General features: G+C 40.0%; 1 protein-coding gene across 3 annotated transcripts in view; it reads right to left on the reverse strand.

Annotated features, from left to right (window-relative positions):
* Positions 1 to 18,239, reverse strand: part of SLC16A9 (solute carrier family 16 member 9) — a 75,855-nt gene that overhangs the window by 30,307 nt on the left and 27,309 nt on the right. For all 3 annotated transcript variants that reach the window (XM_065922386.1, XM_065922384.1, XM_065922385.1), the window contains exon 2: positions 14,109 to 14,341. In XM_065922386.1, the coding sequence (XP_065778458.1) occupies positions 14,109 to 14,304 (196 nt within the window). In that variant the 5' untranslated portion in view covers positions 14,305 to 14,341. The remainder of the gene's footprint in view (positions 1 to 14,108; positions 14,342 to 18,239) is intronic.

An 18,239-nucleotide genomic window follows, 5' to 3' on the forward strand; every position in this document is an offset into this window, starting at 1 on the left:
GTGTTTACAAATTCAACAGTCAACATGGAATTGAAACAGAGATTATATCTGGCATAATTGAAAAGCTTCAAGTTTCACCCTCAAAGTAGGTCTTTAAATTTATGCTCCTTAATGCATGTGACTTCTACAAGGAAACCCAGAGCTTGGGAAGCTGGGAGTGAGATGAAGGGTAATAAATTTCATAGCATGTACAGTCAGTCAAAATCACTACTTTATAAAATATGTAATATTATTATCAATTTTGTGATAAATTCTTTTATCATGCTGTCTAATACATGGTTCTTGGAAAAAACTTAAGCTTAAGGAAGAAGCAAGCAGAGATTCTTTAACAAATGAAAACAGCAAATTGAAACTGTTTTTAAAGAAATTCTCATCTCATACCTGACTGACTTTATCAAAAAGATAACAAATAAGTGCTGGCTACAATGTGTAGAAAAGGGAACCTCAGACACGACTGAGCGACTTCACTTTCATGCATTGGAGAAGGAAATGGCAACCCACTCCAGTGTTCTCGCCTGGAGAATCCCAGGGACGGGGGGGCCCGGTGGGCTGCCGTCTATGGGGATGCATAGAGTCGGACGCGACTGAAGCGACTTGGCAGCAGCAGCAGCATGCACTGTTGGTGAGAATGTAAACTGGTGTAGCCACAATGGAAAACAATACGGAGACTCCTCAAAAATTTAAAAATAGAACTACCATAATATCCATCCATTCCATTCCTAGGTCTTTATTCAAAGAAAACAAAAACACTAATTTGAAAAGATATATGCATCCCCATGTTAAGTACAGCATTATTTACAATAGCCAAGATATGAAACCAACTTAAGTGCTCATCAACAGATAAATGGATGTGGTGTGTGTGTGCATATATATATGCACACACAAAATGGAATATTACTCAGTCATCAAAAAGAATGAAATTGTGACAGTATGGATGGACCTAGAGAGTATTACACTAAGTGAAATAAGTCAGACAGAGAAAGACAAATACTGTATGATTTCAGTTATACGTATAATGTAAAAAAAGTAAAATGAACAAACATTCTAAACAGAAACAGTCATAGATTACCGAGAACATACTGGTGGTTGCCAGAGGGGAGTGGCGTGGGGGAGAGAAAGATCAGGGAAATTAAGAGGTGCAAACTTCCAGTTACAAAATAAATGAGTCACAGGTATGAAATGTAGGGCATGGGGAATACAGTCAATAATTGTGTAGTATCTTAGTATGGCACCAGAGTACACTCATCATAGTGATCATTTAAAAACACGTGCTGTGCTGTGCTTGTTCTCAGTCGCTCAGTCGCGTCCTACTCTTTGCAACCTCATACATTGTAGCCCGCCAGGCTCCTCTGTCCATGGGGATTCTCCAGGCAAGAATACTGAAGTGGGTTGCCATGCCCTCCTCCAGGGGATCGCGCCAACCCAGGGATCAAACCCAGGTCTCCTGCATTGCAGGCGGATTCTTTACCATCTGAGCCACCAGGGAAGCTCACTTAAAAACACATAGAAACATCAAATCACTATGTCGTGTCTTAGAACTAACATGGTGCTGTTAGTCAGTTAGTCAGTTAGACTTCAAAAACAAACAAGCCAACAAAAAAGCTCATAGGAAAAGAAATCAAGTATGTGGTTACAGAGGTAGAGGGCAGAGGGAGGGAGAACTGGAGGACAGTGGTCAAAAGGGCCAAACTTCCGGTTATAGGACAAATAAGCACTAGGGACAAAATGTACATGATAAATATAATTAACACGGTTGTATTTATACATGAAAGTTGTTAAGAGAGTAAATCCTCACAGTTCTCATCACAAGGAAAAATTTTTTTTCTACTTCTTTAAAGCTGTTCATATATAAAATGTTGGATGTTCACTAAATAAAACATAATGATAGGGGGGGAAATGTTTTCTGTCTCTTTAATGCTGTGCATATATGAAATGATGGATGTTCACTAAACTTACTATGGTAATCGTTTCATGATAAATGTAAGTTAAATCATTATGCTATACACCTTAAACTTATACAGCACTTTAAGTCACTGGAATAATAATAATGAATAAAACTGGAAGAAAAACTAGAAGAAAAAAATTCTCTACTTTCACACCATCAACTGCTGCTAACTGAAATGAAAAAAAATCTTGATGTCAGAGGTTAAGGACAAAGAATTTTAGAGCTGAAAGAGGCCTTGGGAAGGGTTCAAAGGTAAAACAATGAAACTGGAGCTTAGAAGGATCATGTGATTTGACCAAGGATCCATAGCTAATCAATGACAGAACTAAGGCCAAAGTCAGCCCAACAATCTTCCCAACTGAGAAGTGCTTCCACTGGCACCTAAATGTTTTTTTCTAGAAATATGTTTAAAAAACACCTACATACTTTTGTATTATCTCACAGTTTAAGTAGCTTAATGAATTTATGGAAGATGAAAACATGACATTTATGCTCATTTTGGTGCTTAAAGGTTTAGAATAAATTATTTTATTCTCATCCTCAGAACCAAGGTACTTCTAGACTTGATTTACATAGCTTTAAACCACAACAGCCCCAGGTTTCATCAATAACAATTAGGGCAAAGTACAACTGGAAGTGACCAGTAAGTCACATCCACAAAACCTGACACATTTATGTGTTTAGCTCTTTACAGTAACAGGCAAGTTCTACAAGATGATAAACCATAGATTACTCCTCTGCATTGGACTAGTTTCTATTCAAGAGACTAAATAAATCAAACGACTACTCTCAGGGAAGATTGATGAGGCTTCAGGTGTTTTACTTTGCAGAAGGAATCTTTGGAACAAGTCAGTTAACTTGTAATGTGAACCGGTGACTCCACTGCTTGGGAATCTATCAAATTTTAGAAAAGAGGGAGGGAGGAGCATCATCATTGGGATGCCGACTTTTTTACTTTGACAAATAAAAACAATTTTTAAATGTAATAACCATCTATTTTCATTGCCTCATCATTAAAGCAGAAGGAATATTTTAGTAAGGAAATAGTGAGAAGGATATAATTTCAGAGTAAAATGGAAGCCAGTATGATAGTGGGAAACACACACATACTATGTATCACTGTCTTCATATGCCTTTTGTCTTTTGTGAAAGGTTTTCTTTTTTCTTTTTTTGGTTTTGTTTTTCTTCTTTGGCCACACCCTGCAGCATATGGGATCTTAGTTCCCCAACCAAGGATCAAACCCACGCCTCTTGCATTGGAAGCTCAGAGTCTTACCACTGGACCACTATGGAAGACCCCATGAAAAGCTTTCTTGAACTCATAGTTTTATGTGTATTGGGGTTTAGGAGCCATTATTACTATTACTACCTTCTGTTTGGGTAATTAATCTTGATTGATCAGATGAACTGAAATTGCTCAGTAGCAGGGCTGGCAGTCAGCACAGAATGGTTTGAGGGTAGCAGGTGACAGGTGGGGCAGTAAGAGGTATGCATGTATGCATGCCCAGTTGTTTAGTCATGTCCGACTCTTGGCAACCCCATGGACTGTAGCCCACCAGGCTCCTCTGTCCATGGGTTTCTCCAAGCAAGAATACTGGAGTGGGTTGCCATGCCCTGCTTGGTAAGAGGTAGGCAGGATCCTAAAAGATATTCCACTCTCCTTCATAGTGGTCTGGCAACATCTTTGGCACAATGCTGACACTTTCCCTCTAAAAAAGGTAAGAATTTGCTGTATGACAGAGGAAGCTCAAAACCAGGGCTCTGTGACTACCTAGAGGGGTGGCAGGTGGGAGAAAGGTTCAAAAGGAAGGGGACATATGTATGCCTATGGTTGATTCATGTTGATGTATGGCAGAAACCAACACAATATTGTAAAGCAATTATCCTCTAATTAAAAATAAATTAATTTTTCAAAAGAGGTAAGAACTTACATATTAGGGAGTATCCCTATAAACCAAAGTGAGCAATGAAGAATGAAAGGAGGATACAGGTGAGTTTTAAGAGACCTGTGCTGTGCTGTTCTTAGTCGCTCAATCATGTCCAACTCTTTGTGACCCCGTGGACTGTAGCCTGCCAGGCTCTTCTGTCCATGGGATTCTCTAGGCAAGAATACTGGAGTGGGCTGCCATGCCCTCCTCCAGGGGATCTTCCCAACCCAGGAATCAAAACCAGATCTGCATTGTGGGCAGATTCTTTACCATCTAAGCCACCAGGGAAGCCCTACAACCTCTTAAATACAAAATGAAACAAAAATATAAGACCATTTGTTCACAGCCATCTGCAAATCAGACTGATTGATATTATTTACAGTCAATGAGGGAAATGAAAATGAAAACTCCAGTGGAAAAAGTGTTTTGTTATGATCAAGGGTGAATTAGAAAATGAGAAGGATAAGTTGTTTTAAGGAAGTCAGAATGAACTACTAGTAAGGGATGAAATTGTTTCCTTCAAAAAAAAAAAAAAGAAAAGAAATTGTTTTCTTCAGCCCTTCAGGGTGATGTGGGAAGAAACAGTGTTAAATTTTTGCTGGTGGTTGAGATTAGCAAGGAGGAAGAATACACTGATTAAAATTTTAAGTAACATAAATTTAAGTCTGCATTAAGCAAACATAAAAGTAAACATTTGACCATTACCATTCCCCCACTATTTACCAAGCATCCGTTAGAGAAGCACTGCTGCAAAACAGAAAAATAAGAAGCCACACATGGGATGTTAAAGTTTCTAGTAGCTCCATGAGAAAAAGAAAAAGAGGTAAAATTGATGTCAATAATATATTTTACCTAACTGATTATATCAAAAACATTATCACTTCAACATTTCAATATCATTAGAGATATTTTACACTCCTTTCTTTTGTACTAAGTTTTTGAAATCCAGTATGTATTTGTGACACTTACATCACATCTCATCTTGAAATATCCACATTTTTGCATGAGACAAGTGCTCGGGCCTGGTGCACTGGTAAGACCCAGAGGGAGCGGGTAGAGATGGAGGTGGGAGGGGGGATTGGGATGGGGAATATATGTAAATCCATGGCCAATTCAAGTCAATGTATGACAAAAACCACTACAATATTGTAAAGTAATTAACCTCCAACTAATAAAAAAAAAAAAAGAAATATCCACATTTTAAGTACCCAACAGCCACATACAGCTAGTTACTGCTCTGGACCACATAGCCCTGGTGTGTGGTATCAAGGCACCATGGCAGAAAAGGACACAGAGAAGAACACACACAGTTTCCAAGTTAGGCCAAAAGGCAAAACAAACAAAGGTCCAAACCTAAGCCCATTGGTGATTAAGTCCCAAAAGAAAGGTTCAGATCATGTGCTTGAGAATTTCAGAAAAGGGAGATCACCATGGGCCAACGAACTGAGCCTTTAACTACGCTGTGAAGTATGGTTATACTGACAACGGGAATGAAAACCATTCTCAACGGAGGCAACAGAACCATAATGCCATTTTCCAGTTTATAAATTTTGTAAGAAAGCTTTGGGAAAGAAATTATCTCCTTTGAAAAATAAATCAACTTCCATGCACTTCTCTCTCCCAAAAAGATTTAGAGAGTCCCCAGAGTGGTAGGATGGCCTGGCCTGCTTCAGGGAATAGAAACATCTCACTCTATTCATATTAGAGTGAGAAATAAATCATAGGGACTTCCCTGGTGGTCCAGTGGTTAAGGCTCTGTGCTTCCAATGCAGGGGCTGCAGGTTTGATCCCTGGCTGGAGAGCGAAGATCCCAGGCCTCCAGGCTAAAAATCCAGAGCATAAATAACAGAAGCAATATTATTCTTGCTTCAACAAACAGCAGAAACAAATTCAATAAAGACTTTTTAAATGATCCACGTCAAAAAAAATCTTTAGAAAAAGAATGAAATTATAGCAGGTTGAAATTTGATGTGTGTGTGTGTGTATATATACATATGGGGCTTCCTTGGTGGCACAGCAATGAAGAATCTGCCTACTATGTAGGAGATGTGGATTCGATTCCTAGGTTGGGAAGATCCCCTGGAGGAGGGCATGGCAATCCACTCCAGTATTCTTGCCAGGAAAATACCATGGACAAAGGATCCTGGCAGGCTATAGTCCACGGGGTCGCAAAGAGTGGAACATGACTGAAGCAATGAGCACATACATTTTGTGTGTGTGTGTGTATAAAGAAATTATAACCAGGCTGTGTGCTCACAGTGCTGTAAATGGTCCCTAACAGAGTAGACTGATTTGGTTCAGGACTCCCATCCCTCCACTTACAATGCAGGGAGCCCAACAATGCAGGTTCCTCATTCCTCACTCTTGCTGAGACCAGAAATTTTAAGTTTATCTTCCCGAGGATGAGAAAGGCACTACGGAGCCACACCCACTCAAATCCTTGCTCTCAAATATACTGATCACCTTTGCTTGTGGGTTGGTTTGGCATATTATGCACATTTGCTTTTTTCAAGTCAGCAAAACCTACGTGATTCACACCAATCAACCGTAGACCCGCCTTGCACACTGGGAACGGGCCAATGTATCAGGAGGCAGAAATTCAGCCCTACACAAAGGAGTCTACAGTACTTGAGGGTAAAATTGTATGGATACACTCAAACTCAGCTCTGCCAACGCTTGCAACTCAGGCAGCAAATCTGTTGGCTATACTGACTCATTATATTAACCCAGGCATAGATGTACTGACTCCTTAGCAATTTGAAGACCTTTAAAGGAATTAAGGACAAAAAATGAGAGGGAAGGGACTGTTCAATCTATTTGGAGTACAAAACTGCAGAACAAAAGATCTCTCAGCATCTCTGTTGTTGGAAAAATGGCTCCACCCTTCTCCTTGAATTTGAAGAATTATATCTAACCAAAGAGTGCTTTCTCTCAATTTAATAAAAGACTGAATAATATTCCACTGTATATACATAGAGCAGAAATTAACACAATATTGTAACACAAATATACTCCAATAAAAATGAATAAAGGGGCTTCCTCCCCAGTGGTACAGTGGATAAGAATTAGCATGTCAATGCAGAGGACACAGTTGTTGATCCCTGGTCCAGGAACATTCCACACACGGAGCAGCAACTAAGTCCATGTGCCACAACTACTGGAGCCCTTGAGCTCTAGAGCCCACAAGACCATAACTTTTGAAGCCCACACACCTAGAGCCTTTGCTCCACAGCAAGAGAAGTCACTGCAATGAGAAGCCCACGCACGGCAACTGGAGAGGTAGCCCCCAATCTCCGCAACTAGAGAAAGCCTGTGCGCAGCAATGGAGATCCAGTGCAACAAGAACAAAATATGTATATGTAAGGCCATGATTGCCCTTTAGTTCAGTGACCTTCCATTCCTTCTGTATCCTTCAGATTCTGACCATAGCAACTGAACCAGAAGTCGACGTACGTTAGGAGATTTACTGCAAGGAATTGGTTTATGCGATTGTGGGGCTTGGTGAGGCAAGTATGGTGTCCACAGGCATCAGTAGGGCAGGTTAGAACTCTTTCCCACAGAATGAAACCACAGCCCGCAGGCAGAATTTCTTCTTCTGAAAAGCTCCCTTCTGCTCATGAAGTCTTTCAACAGATTGAATCAGATCCATCTAATTTATTGAGGATAATCTCTCAGCTACAGTCAACTGACTATGGACTTAGAGGAGATCTATAAAACACCTTCACAGCCACACCTCCATGAGTGTTTCAATAACCACAGAATGTAGCCTAGCCAAGTTGACGCCAACTGTCACACCTGTTGGCTATACCTAACATAATGTTATATACCTAACACACCTGTGTCACACCTAACACACTCCTTCTTCAGCCAGATTTACTCTACCAGACCACGTCCCGGGCAGCACAGACACCAGGGCTCTGCACGTCTGCAAGGACTGCCCTGTCCCTGTCCGTCTGCCTTGCTCAGCTCGTACAGACTGTCTTATTCCTGCTATTCTTGGTATTTGTGGTGATGTCTCAGAGGATCACTACCCTTTTTCCCTGTCTCTTTCCTGAGATTATAAACTACTCATAGCAGAGACAATGTCTTCTGTCTGGGCATCCCTAAGATAGAGACCAGGCTCTCTGAGTGTCTGTAATGACAATGTATAACCTAGGGAAACCAAATCCTTGATATTCAGCTTTATTCATCCCAAAGACCACCTGGAAAAACAATCCAGATGAGAGGTCTACTTCTTAGTTTTTCTCAGTTACTCGTTTCAAAGAGAAAGAATTAAGATTATAAAGAGTGTAAAGATAAGAACTGCATGTCTTTTCACTATTCTGAGCTACTGTCCAAACCTAGGTTTCTTAAGGAAAATTGGTGTGCTTTAAATTCCATATGCTTAGGTACAATCTTTGGGCTTCCCAGGTGGTGCTAGTGGTAAAGAACATGCCTGTTAATGCAGGAGACATAAAAGACACAGGTTTGATCCTTGAGTTGGAAAGATCCCCTGGAGAACGAAATGGCAACCCAGTCCAGTATTCTTGCCTGGAGAATCCCACGGACAGAGGAACCTGGCAGGCTACAGTCCTCAGGGTCGCAAAGAGTCAGACACAACTGAAGCAACTTAGCACACACGCAGGTACAATCTTGATAGTTCTCCCTTCTGCCCATTGTCCTAGAAGTGTCTTCATCTTTCATACTGAATGGTCCCTTTCTTCTGCAGATTCCACAACATGTTGGAACTGCCTGGGCGAGTAATTTTATTTGTGGGGAACTGCTGTTCTCTAATTACTGATATTTGTTGAGTACTTACCATATGCCAAGCACCATCTCTGTTTTTCTACAAAGCAATCCTATAAGGTAGGTACTTTCATTATCTCCCATTTAAAGATGAAGAAACAGACTTAACAGGTCAGAAAAAAACCCTTAGAAAGTGTACTTCATCTTGGGCAGGTCACTAAACCCTAAGGACAATCACGCCTACTTCAGTATATTGTACCTGGGTTCGATCCCTGAGTTGGGATGATCCCCTGGAGAAGAAGAAGGCTACCCACTCCAGTATTCTGGCCTAGAGAATCCCCTGGACTGTACAGTCCACGGGGTCACAAAGAGTTGGACATGACTGAGCGACTTTCACACACACACAGTGTATTGTTATGAGGATTAAGTAAGCGAAGACACCCAAGGGGCACTTTTCAAACTAACGGGACAAACAGATGAAAAACAGAATTTGTGGGACTTCCCTGGTGGTTCAGTGGCTAAGACTCCGTGCTCCCAATGCAGGGGGCCAAGGTTTGATCCTTGGTAAGGGAACTAGATCCCACATGCCACAGCTAAGAGTTCACATGCTACAACTAAAGATCCCACATGCCACAATTAAGACTCAGTGCAGCCAAATAAATACAGTTAAACAAATATTTGTTAAAAAGTAGAATTCATATGTTGCTTGGCAAAGGTACTTCTGCTACACTTGCTCAGCCATAAATCTCCAGAGGTCGGATCACAAAATTGGTCAAGGATAACACCTACCAGACCTTCTCCGGACAAAACTGCGTAAAGAAAACAACTTGTGTTTCTCAGCTATAATACAGCTTGCTGAAGAAGAATCATCTGGGGAGCTAGTTAAAATGAAGATTCCTAGGACTTTCCTAGTGGCCTAGTGGCTAACACTCTGCACTCCCAATGCAGGGAGACTGGGCTTGATCCCTGGTCAGGGAACTAGATTTCACATGCAGCAACAAAGATCAGAGATCCAGCATGCAACAATTAAGACCTGAGCAGCCAAATAAATACATACATACATATATATATATATATATATATATATATATATATATATATATATATATATTTCTTTTTTTTAATGATAAAAAATGAAGATTCTTGGGACCATCCCAACCCTCACAGCACTGATGAGTAAGAAAGGTGCTTTTTAAAGCTCAAGTAATTCATATATACTCCTAAATTGAAGAACAACTATCAAAGATGTATTTATATAAATACATATATGCACACACACACATATATATACGTACAAATTATATTCAGTTCAGTTCAGTCACTCAGTCGCGTCCGATTCTTGGCAACCCCATGAACCACAGCACGCCAGACCTCCCTGTCCATCATCAACTCCCAAAGTCCACCCAAACCCATATCCATTGAGTCGGTGATGCCATCCAACCATCTCATCCTCTGTCATCCCATTCTCCTCCTGCCCCCAATCTTTCCCAGCATCAGGGTCTTTTCAAATGAGTCAGCTCTTCCCATCAGGTGGCCAAAGTATTGGAGTTTCAGCTTCAACATCAGTCCTTCCAATGAACACCCAGGACTGATGTCCTTTAGGACAGACTGGTCAGATCTGCTTGCAGTCCAAGGGATTCTCAAGAGTCTTTTCCAACACCACAGTTCAAAAGCATCAATTCTTCAGCACTCAGCTTTCTTTATAGTCCAACTCTCACATCCATACATGACCACTGGAAAAACCATAGCCTTGACTAGACGGACCTTTGTTGACAAAGTGATGTCTCTGCTTTTTAATATGCTGTCTCAGTTCAGTTGAGTTCAGTCACTCAGTCGTGTCCGACTCTTTGCAACCCCATGAATCGCAGCATGCCAGGCCTCCCTGTCCATCACCAACTCCCGGAGTTTACTCAAACTCATGCCCATCGAGTCGGTGATGCCATCCATCCATCACATCCTCTGTCGTCCCCTTCTCCTCCTGTCCCCAATCCTTCCCAGCATCAGGGTCTAGGTTGGTCGTAACTTTCCTTCCAAGGAGTAAGCGTCTTTTAATTTCATGGCTTCAATTACCCCCTGCAGTGATTCTGGAGCCCAGAAAAATAAAGTCAGTCACTGTTTCCACTGTATCCCCATCTATTTGCCATGAAGTGATGGGACCAGATGCCATGACCTTAGTTTTCTGAATGTTGAGCTTTAAGCCAACTTTTTCACTCTCTTCTTTCACTTTCATCAAGAGGCCCTTTAGTTCTTCTTCACTTTCTGCCTTTTTGTTAAGTTTTTATCAAGAAGGATGCAAACACCAGATTGGAACCACTGGACACAATTTATTTGTCATGATTTAGACAGAATGAGCACAGTGACACATTCAAGCAGAAACCTACAGTATTTCTCTTTCTAAGTAAGTCAACAGCAATCATATATTTGAAAAATATCAAAAAGTGCCAGAATGAAATCTAAGTAGAGAGGTCTTAAGCCAGTGGTAGTCCCAACTTGAAAATCACTTTGGAGACTTGAAAAAAATTCATGTTCGTGGGTCCCATTATAAGCTGAATTAGAATACCTAAGGGTCTAATCTAGGCATTTATATGCTGAAATTTTTTGCAAATGATTCTGATTATCTCCCTATTTTAGAATCACTGATAGGACTTCCCTGGTGGGCCACTGGTCCAGAATCCATCTGCCAATGCAAGGGACATGGGTTCGATCCCTGTTCCGGGAAGATGTCACATTCCACGGGACAAATAAGCCTGTACACCACAACTGTGGAGCCCGAGCTCCGCGACAAGAGAAGCTGCTGCCAGAAGTCAGAAAGTGGTCTCCACTCTCCACCAACTAGAGAAAGCTCATGTGCAGCAACGAAGACACAGCACGGCCAAGAGTTAAGTAAGTTAATAGAGTTAAAAGAAAAGAATCACTGATAACCATTGTGAGATGTACTTTTTCTGTTTCCAAGGTAGTACCCATCCGTTTGTTTCTGCTTAGGACAAAGTGGTCGACAAAGTAGAAGCTGAATGTGGCTCAAACGCTGCTCAACACCTCTCGCTAACATTGTATTACCATAGCTCTCAGAATTTGTCCCCTAATTTATGCTATGAAGAGCCAAGAGAGGCCAACAACACGGATACTCAGTGGCCACTAACTAAAGGGCACACAGGCACGTGCGCATGCACACACACACACATACCCATAAGTCTTAGGTCTCCTGTCAACATTTTCTTCTCACTGCTCCCTCATTCTGGAACCCTCTGGTCTTCACAGTCTATGCTTATCTTCAAAAGTTTTGATTAGCTGGTCTAAGTGTCTCCTCATCTAGCTATAGACACTGAAGTTAAGTGACTTGCATATGGTCCCTCAGCTACAGGGTAGTGGAGCCAGGGCTCAGACTAACTCTGACTTCAGCTCAACATTCCCCTCACTACTTATTCACTCCCTGGACGTTCAGTGGGATGCTCTCTCTCCAGCCCAACCAGCTGGACAGGACTTGGCTCTGAAAAGGACCATGCACTTGGTCTGCTGCCCTGCTCTATCTGGAAATTCTTAACTTTTTTAACAGAAGGTCCTGCATTTTCATTTCACACTTGTGTTTGCAAATTACGTAGCTGGTCCTACCTATAAGTGAAGAGGGCTGCTCGTGGCCCCGAGATAAACTAGTCATTCACCTGGGAACCTGCAGAAAGTAGAGAGCCACAGTTCAGAGTCTCAGCGTCAGCTCTGACCACCCTACCCATCCCTAAGATGATCTTAGCTTCCCTGAACCCTCAAACCCTCAAGTCTTACCTGGACAAACTTCATGAAAGAGAGCTCTGTTCTCCAGGTATGTGCTAACAGAGGTAGTATTTCAATTACCCTTTGATTCTTGCTAGAAGGCAAGTAATTGCATTCCTATTTAACTTTGAATTTGCTAATAGAAATGATGACTAATTGGACAACATTTAAAAATTCTCTTCTCACCAGATCATTCTCTAAAAATTATACTCTCAAACATATCAACCACCATTCACTTGTACTCTGACAGCTTTATAAACAGCCCACATTTTGAAAAATTCTTTCAAACAAATCTTGGCAAATGTTTCCTGTTTTTCTTAAGCTTATAATGACAGTGTTATTTTCATTTGTTTAATTATGCTTAGTTATCTTATCTGACATGGCCAGATGATCCAGCATTGTTTTTCAAGTCTTGTTTTTAATGTAACAAGGTAATGCATCAGTTGGAAGCAACGGTTTATGTTTTATTTTGTTCTAAGAAGTCCCCTTTAGTGATCAGGAAAGACAAGAAATTTAAAAGAAGGAATGGCCATTGCATTTTCTTTGGAAATCATTTTAGAGCTGCAAAAAGATCTTATAAATCACCACATGTGTTGTCCTTATTTTCCCATAAGAACAGAGATTGTGATTTGCTCAATGAATCACCATGTCTAGTTCAAAGCACAGGAAGAGACTCCAGGGCTACGTTTCAGCAGATCTGTTCTTAACCAGTTCCAAGTAAGTTAGACTGACAATCGCTAAAGATATTGCAGAGTTCAAACTACAACTCTAGAAATTGAAGTACATACAATCCTTAAAAAAAAAAGCCCCTCTACTATGCTCTCTAAAGATGTTACGAATCACTATTGTATCATACTTGATAAGTGCTAATCAAGAATATTACTTCTGGATACATTATATAAAGGTCACACAAAATGCATCACATATATAACACTACATTTAAATCCTTAATGGCATCATCATTGTGAGATGGGACTACCCTTTGCCATGTCAAATTTTTCTTAAGAAGGTGACACAAATGTAGGACATGCAATTTGATCACAGTATATCTGAATCAGAGAGGAGTAACTATGAATCACAGAGGAACTGTTTCCAGGACTGATGCAAAACATTTGGCCTTTTGGTCACCAGCATTCTTCGGACATACATGGATCACTGTCCTCATGCCCTTGTATCTTTCTTACTTGTGGAAGTATTTGTGTCTCACTAGACTGAACCTCTTAAAGGCAGAAATAAAAGAAGTGCTAGCCATTCATCCTTTCATATCCAGCATCAATGCCTGGTACACAGCAGCAAGTAAATGAATAAAGATATGAATGATTCAATATCTTATGGAATTTCTGTATTTTCACATGATTTATTATAATGAGAACTTCCCTGGTAGCTCAGACAGTAAAGAATCTGTCTGCAATGCAAGAGACTTGCGTTTGGTCCCTGGGTCAGGAAGATCTCCTGGAAAAGAAAATGGCAACCCACTGTACTATTCTGGCCTGGAAATTCCCATGGGCAGAGGAGCCTGGTGGGCTACAGTCCACAGAGTCACAAAAAGTCAGACATGACTGAGTGTCAGACACACTATTACAGGGAAGGAGAGGTTTATAATCTCAGTGAAAGCAGAAAAGTAGGCATTATACTTAAAAAAAAAGTAGGTAGCCTCCTATGCATGTACAGTGTTAATGAGGCAGGAAACAATTATGTAATCAAACGATTAATGAGTGAGGAGAAGCACAAAGTTATCCACTTACTTGCAAGCAAGCCAACTCCACTTGCAAGGGATCCAATCCAGGCTGTTTTTCCTTTTCCTTCACCAAAGGCGTCCAGCCATTCTATGTACAAGACGCCAACAGCTAACGGCGATCCATAACACAAAAACTGAGTAAAGAAGGAGACAGCCACAATCACCCAGCCCCAACCACCATCAGGTGACTTTTTAAATTCCATTGTAATGTGAAGTCAAGGAGGCGTCTCTCAGTGGGTCCTAAGCAAAAAAAAAAAAAAAAGAAAAAAAGAAAAAGCATATTTACAGTGTGGTGAAGCATGGTATTTTAGATTTAAAATAGCTCCTCCTAAATTAAAATATTAAAAAGTTCTCTAAAAATACACAAGGAAAAGGATAAGAGATCACTGAGATACCAAGTTAACTTTAAAATTTTTATTTCTGATTTGAATAAGTACTATATCCACATGTCTCCAAAAAATGTTTTTTATATTATAAAAGGGATACATTAGGAGTTTGAAATGAACATATATGCACTACTATACATAAAACAGATAACCAACAGGCACCTACTGTATAGCATGAAGAACTATAATCAATATTTTATAATAACCTTTAAGGGAAAGAATCTAAAAAGAATATATATGTGTGTGTGTATTTATATACATATATAGGTGTATATATACATACATATATATATATACACGCACACACACATAATATATGTACAACTCAATCATGGTGCTGTACACCTATAACTAACATGACACTGTAAATCAACTATACTTCAAATTTTTTAAAAAAGGCATAGAGTGAAGTCTCCTTCCTAAATTTATCCCCATTCACCAGGTTCCCACCCCAAGCCAACCACAGGAAATGACTGCTTTGGATTCTTGTTGCATGTTGAGTTCCCAATGAAGAAGACTCTTAGCAAGAGAAGGTTTATTAAAAGTGCTCTCATTGGAAGAGAACAGACAGCAGCAAGAGAAGGCAAGCCACCATTCAGAGTGAAGGGCTAAGGAGATTTCCAAAGCCGGGCTGACCCCTCACAGTTGCCCTGAGTGGGGCAAGAGGAGCTGGCCCTTCACACCCCCATGTTGATAACTCACCAGTTGCAGATCACCGGGGAAGAGGGTGTGACCTCAGGTAAGGTGACTCTATTCAAAAGGGGCAACCATTACCCCTGGGGGCTGTTACCTGAAGCCATCTGTCAGCAGCCCTTCAGTTTTGGGGGCAAGAAACCTTTCATTCCTAAAGGGGGTCTGGAGGGAGGGTAGACAGCACATCACAATGTTCACCAGCTCAAGTATCCCTCCGGAGTTTCTTTTTTTAAAAAAACATACTTATTTATTTTTGGCTGCGCTGGGTCTTCCTTGTGCTATGTGGGGGCTTCTCTTGGTGCAGAGTACAGGCTCTAGACTTGGGCTGCAGCAATTGTGGCTCCCTCTCCCGGGCTCTAGAGCACAGGCTTAGTAGTTATGGCATATGGGCTTAGTTGCTCCATGGCATGTGGGATCTTCCCAGATCAGGAATGGAATCCATGTCCCCTGCATTGGCAGATGGATTCTTAACCACTGGACTACCAGGGAAGTCCCCTTCCAGAGTTTCTTTATGAATATAACAAGCAAAAACAAGCAAAGAGTCTTAGATATCCTTTTTTCAACAAAACATTCATTTGGTTCAAAATGGAAAAAAAAATGACAGAAGATATACAGTCTCCCTCTACCTAGTTCCTGTCTAATTCCCATACCCTTCAAAGGTAACCAACGCTTCTTGTTTCTCTTGTATCTTTCTAGAACTGAAGCAACTTAGCACGCACTCACACAGAATTAACTTATAAATACATAAGCTAACTCAAATACAGATTCCCTCTAATTTTTTTACACACAAAATAATAGCATGTTATATATACTGGTATGTGTCTTGCTTTTTCTCACTTGAAAAATACCTTGAAGGTCTTTCACATCAATGCGTAATAACCATCCTCACTCCTTTCTTTCGGCTACGTTGTGTTCCAATAATTCTGAATTCTTTAACCAGTACCCACTGCTCCCAATGAAAAACAATCCTGTAATGAATAACCTCAAATACACATATATCTTTCTACATATCTGAAAAGAATTGCTGAGTCAACTACAAATATACATTTGTAATTGTAATCAGTATTAGCAAATTGACTTCAAGGGATTAAACCAATTTATATGAGCCCCAGCAACTTTGGGTGTGTTGTGAAACTTTTGGATTTTTGCCAATTTGTTGGCTTTAGCTTATATTTCTTAGCATTCTCTGAATGATATGTGCTGTTTCATAGGTCAAAAGTCATTTGTAATTTGTATCTAATTCTTGGGTATATATGGGTGTTTCTGGATTTTTCCTTCTGTTCCAATGATCTGTTTAGTCACCCATCATTACCAAATTTGCTTAACTATTAAGTCTTTCTTTTTCTTTTGGCCAACCCATGTGGCTTGCAGGATCTTAGTTTCATGACCAGGGCTTGAACCCACACCCACAGCAGTGACAGTGCAAAGAACGAACCACTTGACCACCAGAGAATTATTCCTTAAGCATTTTTAATATATTTCAAGTTTCAGTGCAAACAGTTTCTTTCCTCTCTGTCACTGCACAACTTTTCAATATGTTCTTGGCTCTTCTTGTTTGTTTGGACTTACCTCATAGCTCAGTTGGTAAAGAATCCACCTGCAATGCAGGAGACTTTAATTTGCTTCCTGGGTCAGGAAGATCTGTTGGAGAAGAGATAGGCTACCCACTGCAGTATTCTTGGGCTTCCCTTGTGGCTCAGCTGATAAAGAATCTGCCTGCAATGTGGGAGACCTGGGTTTGATCCCTGAGTTGGGAAGATCCGCTGGAGAAGGGAAAGGCTACCCACTCCAGTATTCCAGTCTGGAGAATTCCATGGACGTTCCACAGGGTTGCACATAGTTAGACACGACTGAGTGATTTTCACTTTCATTGTTTGTTTACTTTTTTATATGAACTTCTGAATCAGTTTGATTCTAAAATCTGATAGTGCTTTCATTATGACTGAGTTAAATTATAAATTGATTTAATGGGGGCAAATTCCTTTTATGATGCTGAGTCTATTTTCCATTTCATATCTTTGCATTTGTTCAATCTATTTTGTGTTCTAGTGTTTAAAGTTTTCCTCAATGTTTCTTTTTATTTTTATAGCTTATTCTTTTTGCTAACATTATAATTGGGCTTATTTCTTTACCTCTGTTTGTATGTATAAAAGCTATTAATATCTGTATGTTAATTTTGGATTCTACTACCTTACTATAAAATCTCTTGTTTGAATTAGATTCTTCAATGATTTTCTTGGGGATATACAACTGATAATACAATACAGTTATATAGCCATCTACAAACCCCTTACTTTGGATTCTCACGTGTCTAATCTTTTTTTTTTTTTTTTTTGCCTTTGTGTGAGACAAGGCATACAGAATAATGTTAAATAATCAGAGTATATATCTTTGTCCAGTTTCTAACTTTAATGGAAAAGCCTTCAAGTGCCATGGTATTGCTTCTGAGGCTCAGATAGATATATTCCACAAACTTAAGGAAAAAAGTTTCTACTTTCAAGTGTTATTTTAAAGAATGTTTATTATGTTTTTCTCAAATGCATTTCCAGTGCATATGGAGATGATGTAATTTTCTTCTCTTTTTAATATAACAAAATCTCTATTTTCTACTATTGAATCATCCTTGAATTAGTAGACTAAATCTTCCCTGGTTCATGCTCTATTTTGATTATGTCAGTTTCTTTGGGGGAGGGTTAAAGTCATAGGTGATATTTGTCTCTTTTGTTTTTAATTTTGACTGTGTTTTGGTATCAAAATTATATTTTAAAAGAATTTGAAAACATTCATTCTTTACAAATTCTGAAGTAGTTTATACGGTAATGGATTTGGAGGCCCAAGGCCTGAACTTCCTGCCCTTGACAGGGCCTCCCAGTCATCTTTATCTTCTGTCTCTCTTCACCATGCCAGGTTCACAGTCAGGTTCAACAAAGTCCTCTTCATCCACAGATTTTGCCAAACCATTCCCTTGGCTGTAGTTTCATCAAAAAATAGGTGAAGAGAGTAGGAATATCATTCTTCCATTCATGTATACCCCTAATTAGATGATGAGGAATTTGGCT

The sequence above is a fragment of the Muntiacus reevesi genome, chromosome 2, assembly GCF_963930625.1.
Source record: "Muntiacus reevesi chromosome 2, mMunRee1.1, whole genome shotgun sequence".
NCBI classification, from domain to species: domain Eukaryota; kingdom Metazoa; phylum Chordata; class Mammalia; order Artiodactyla; family Cervidae; genus Muntiacus; species Muntiacus reevesi.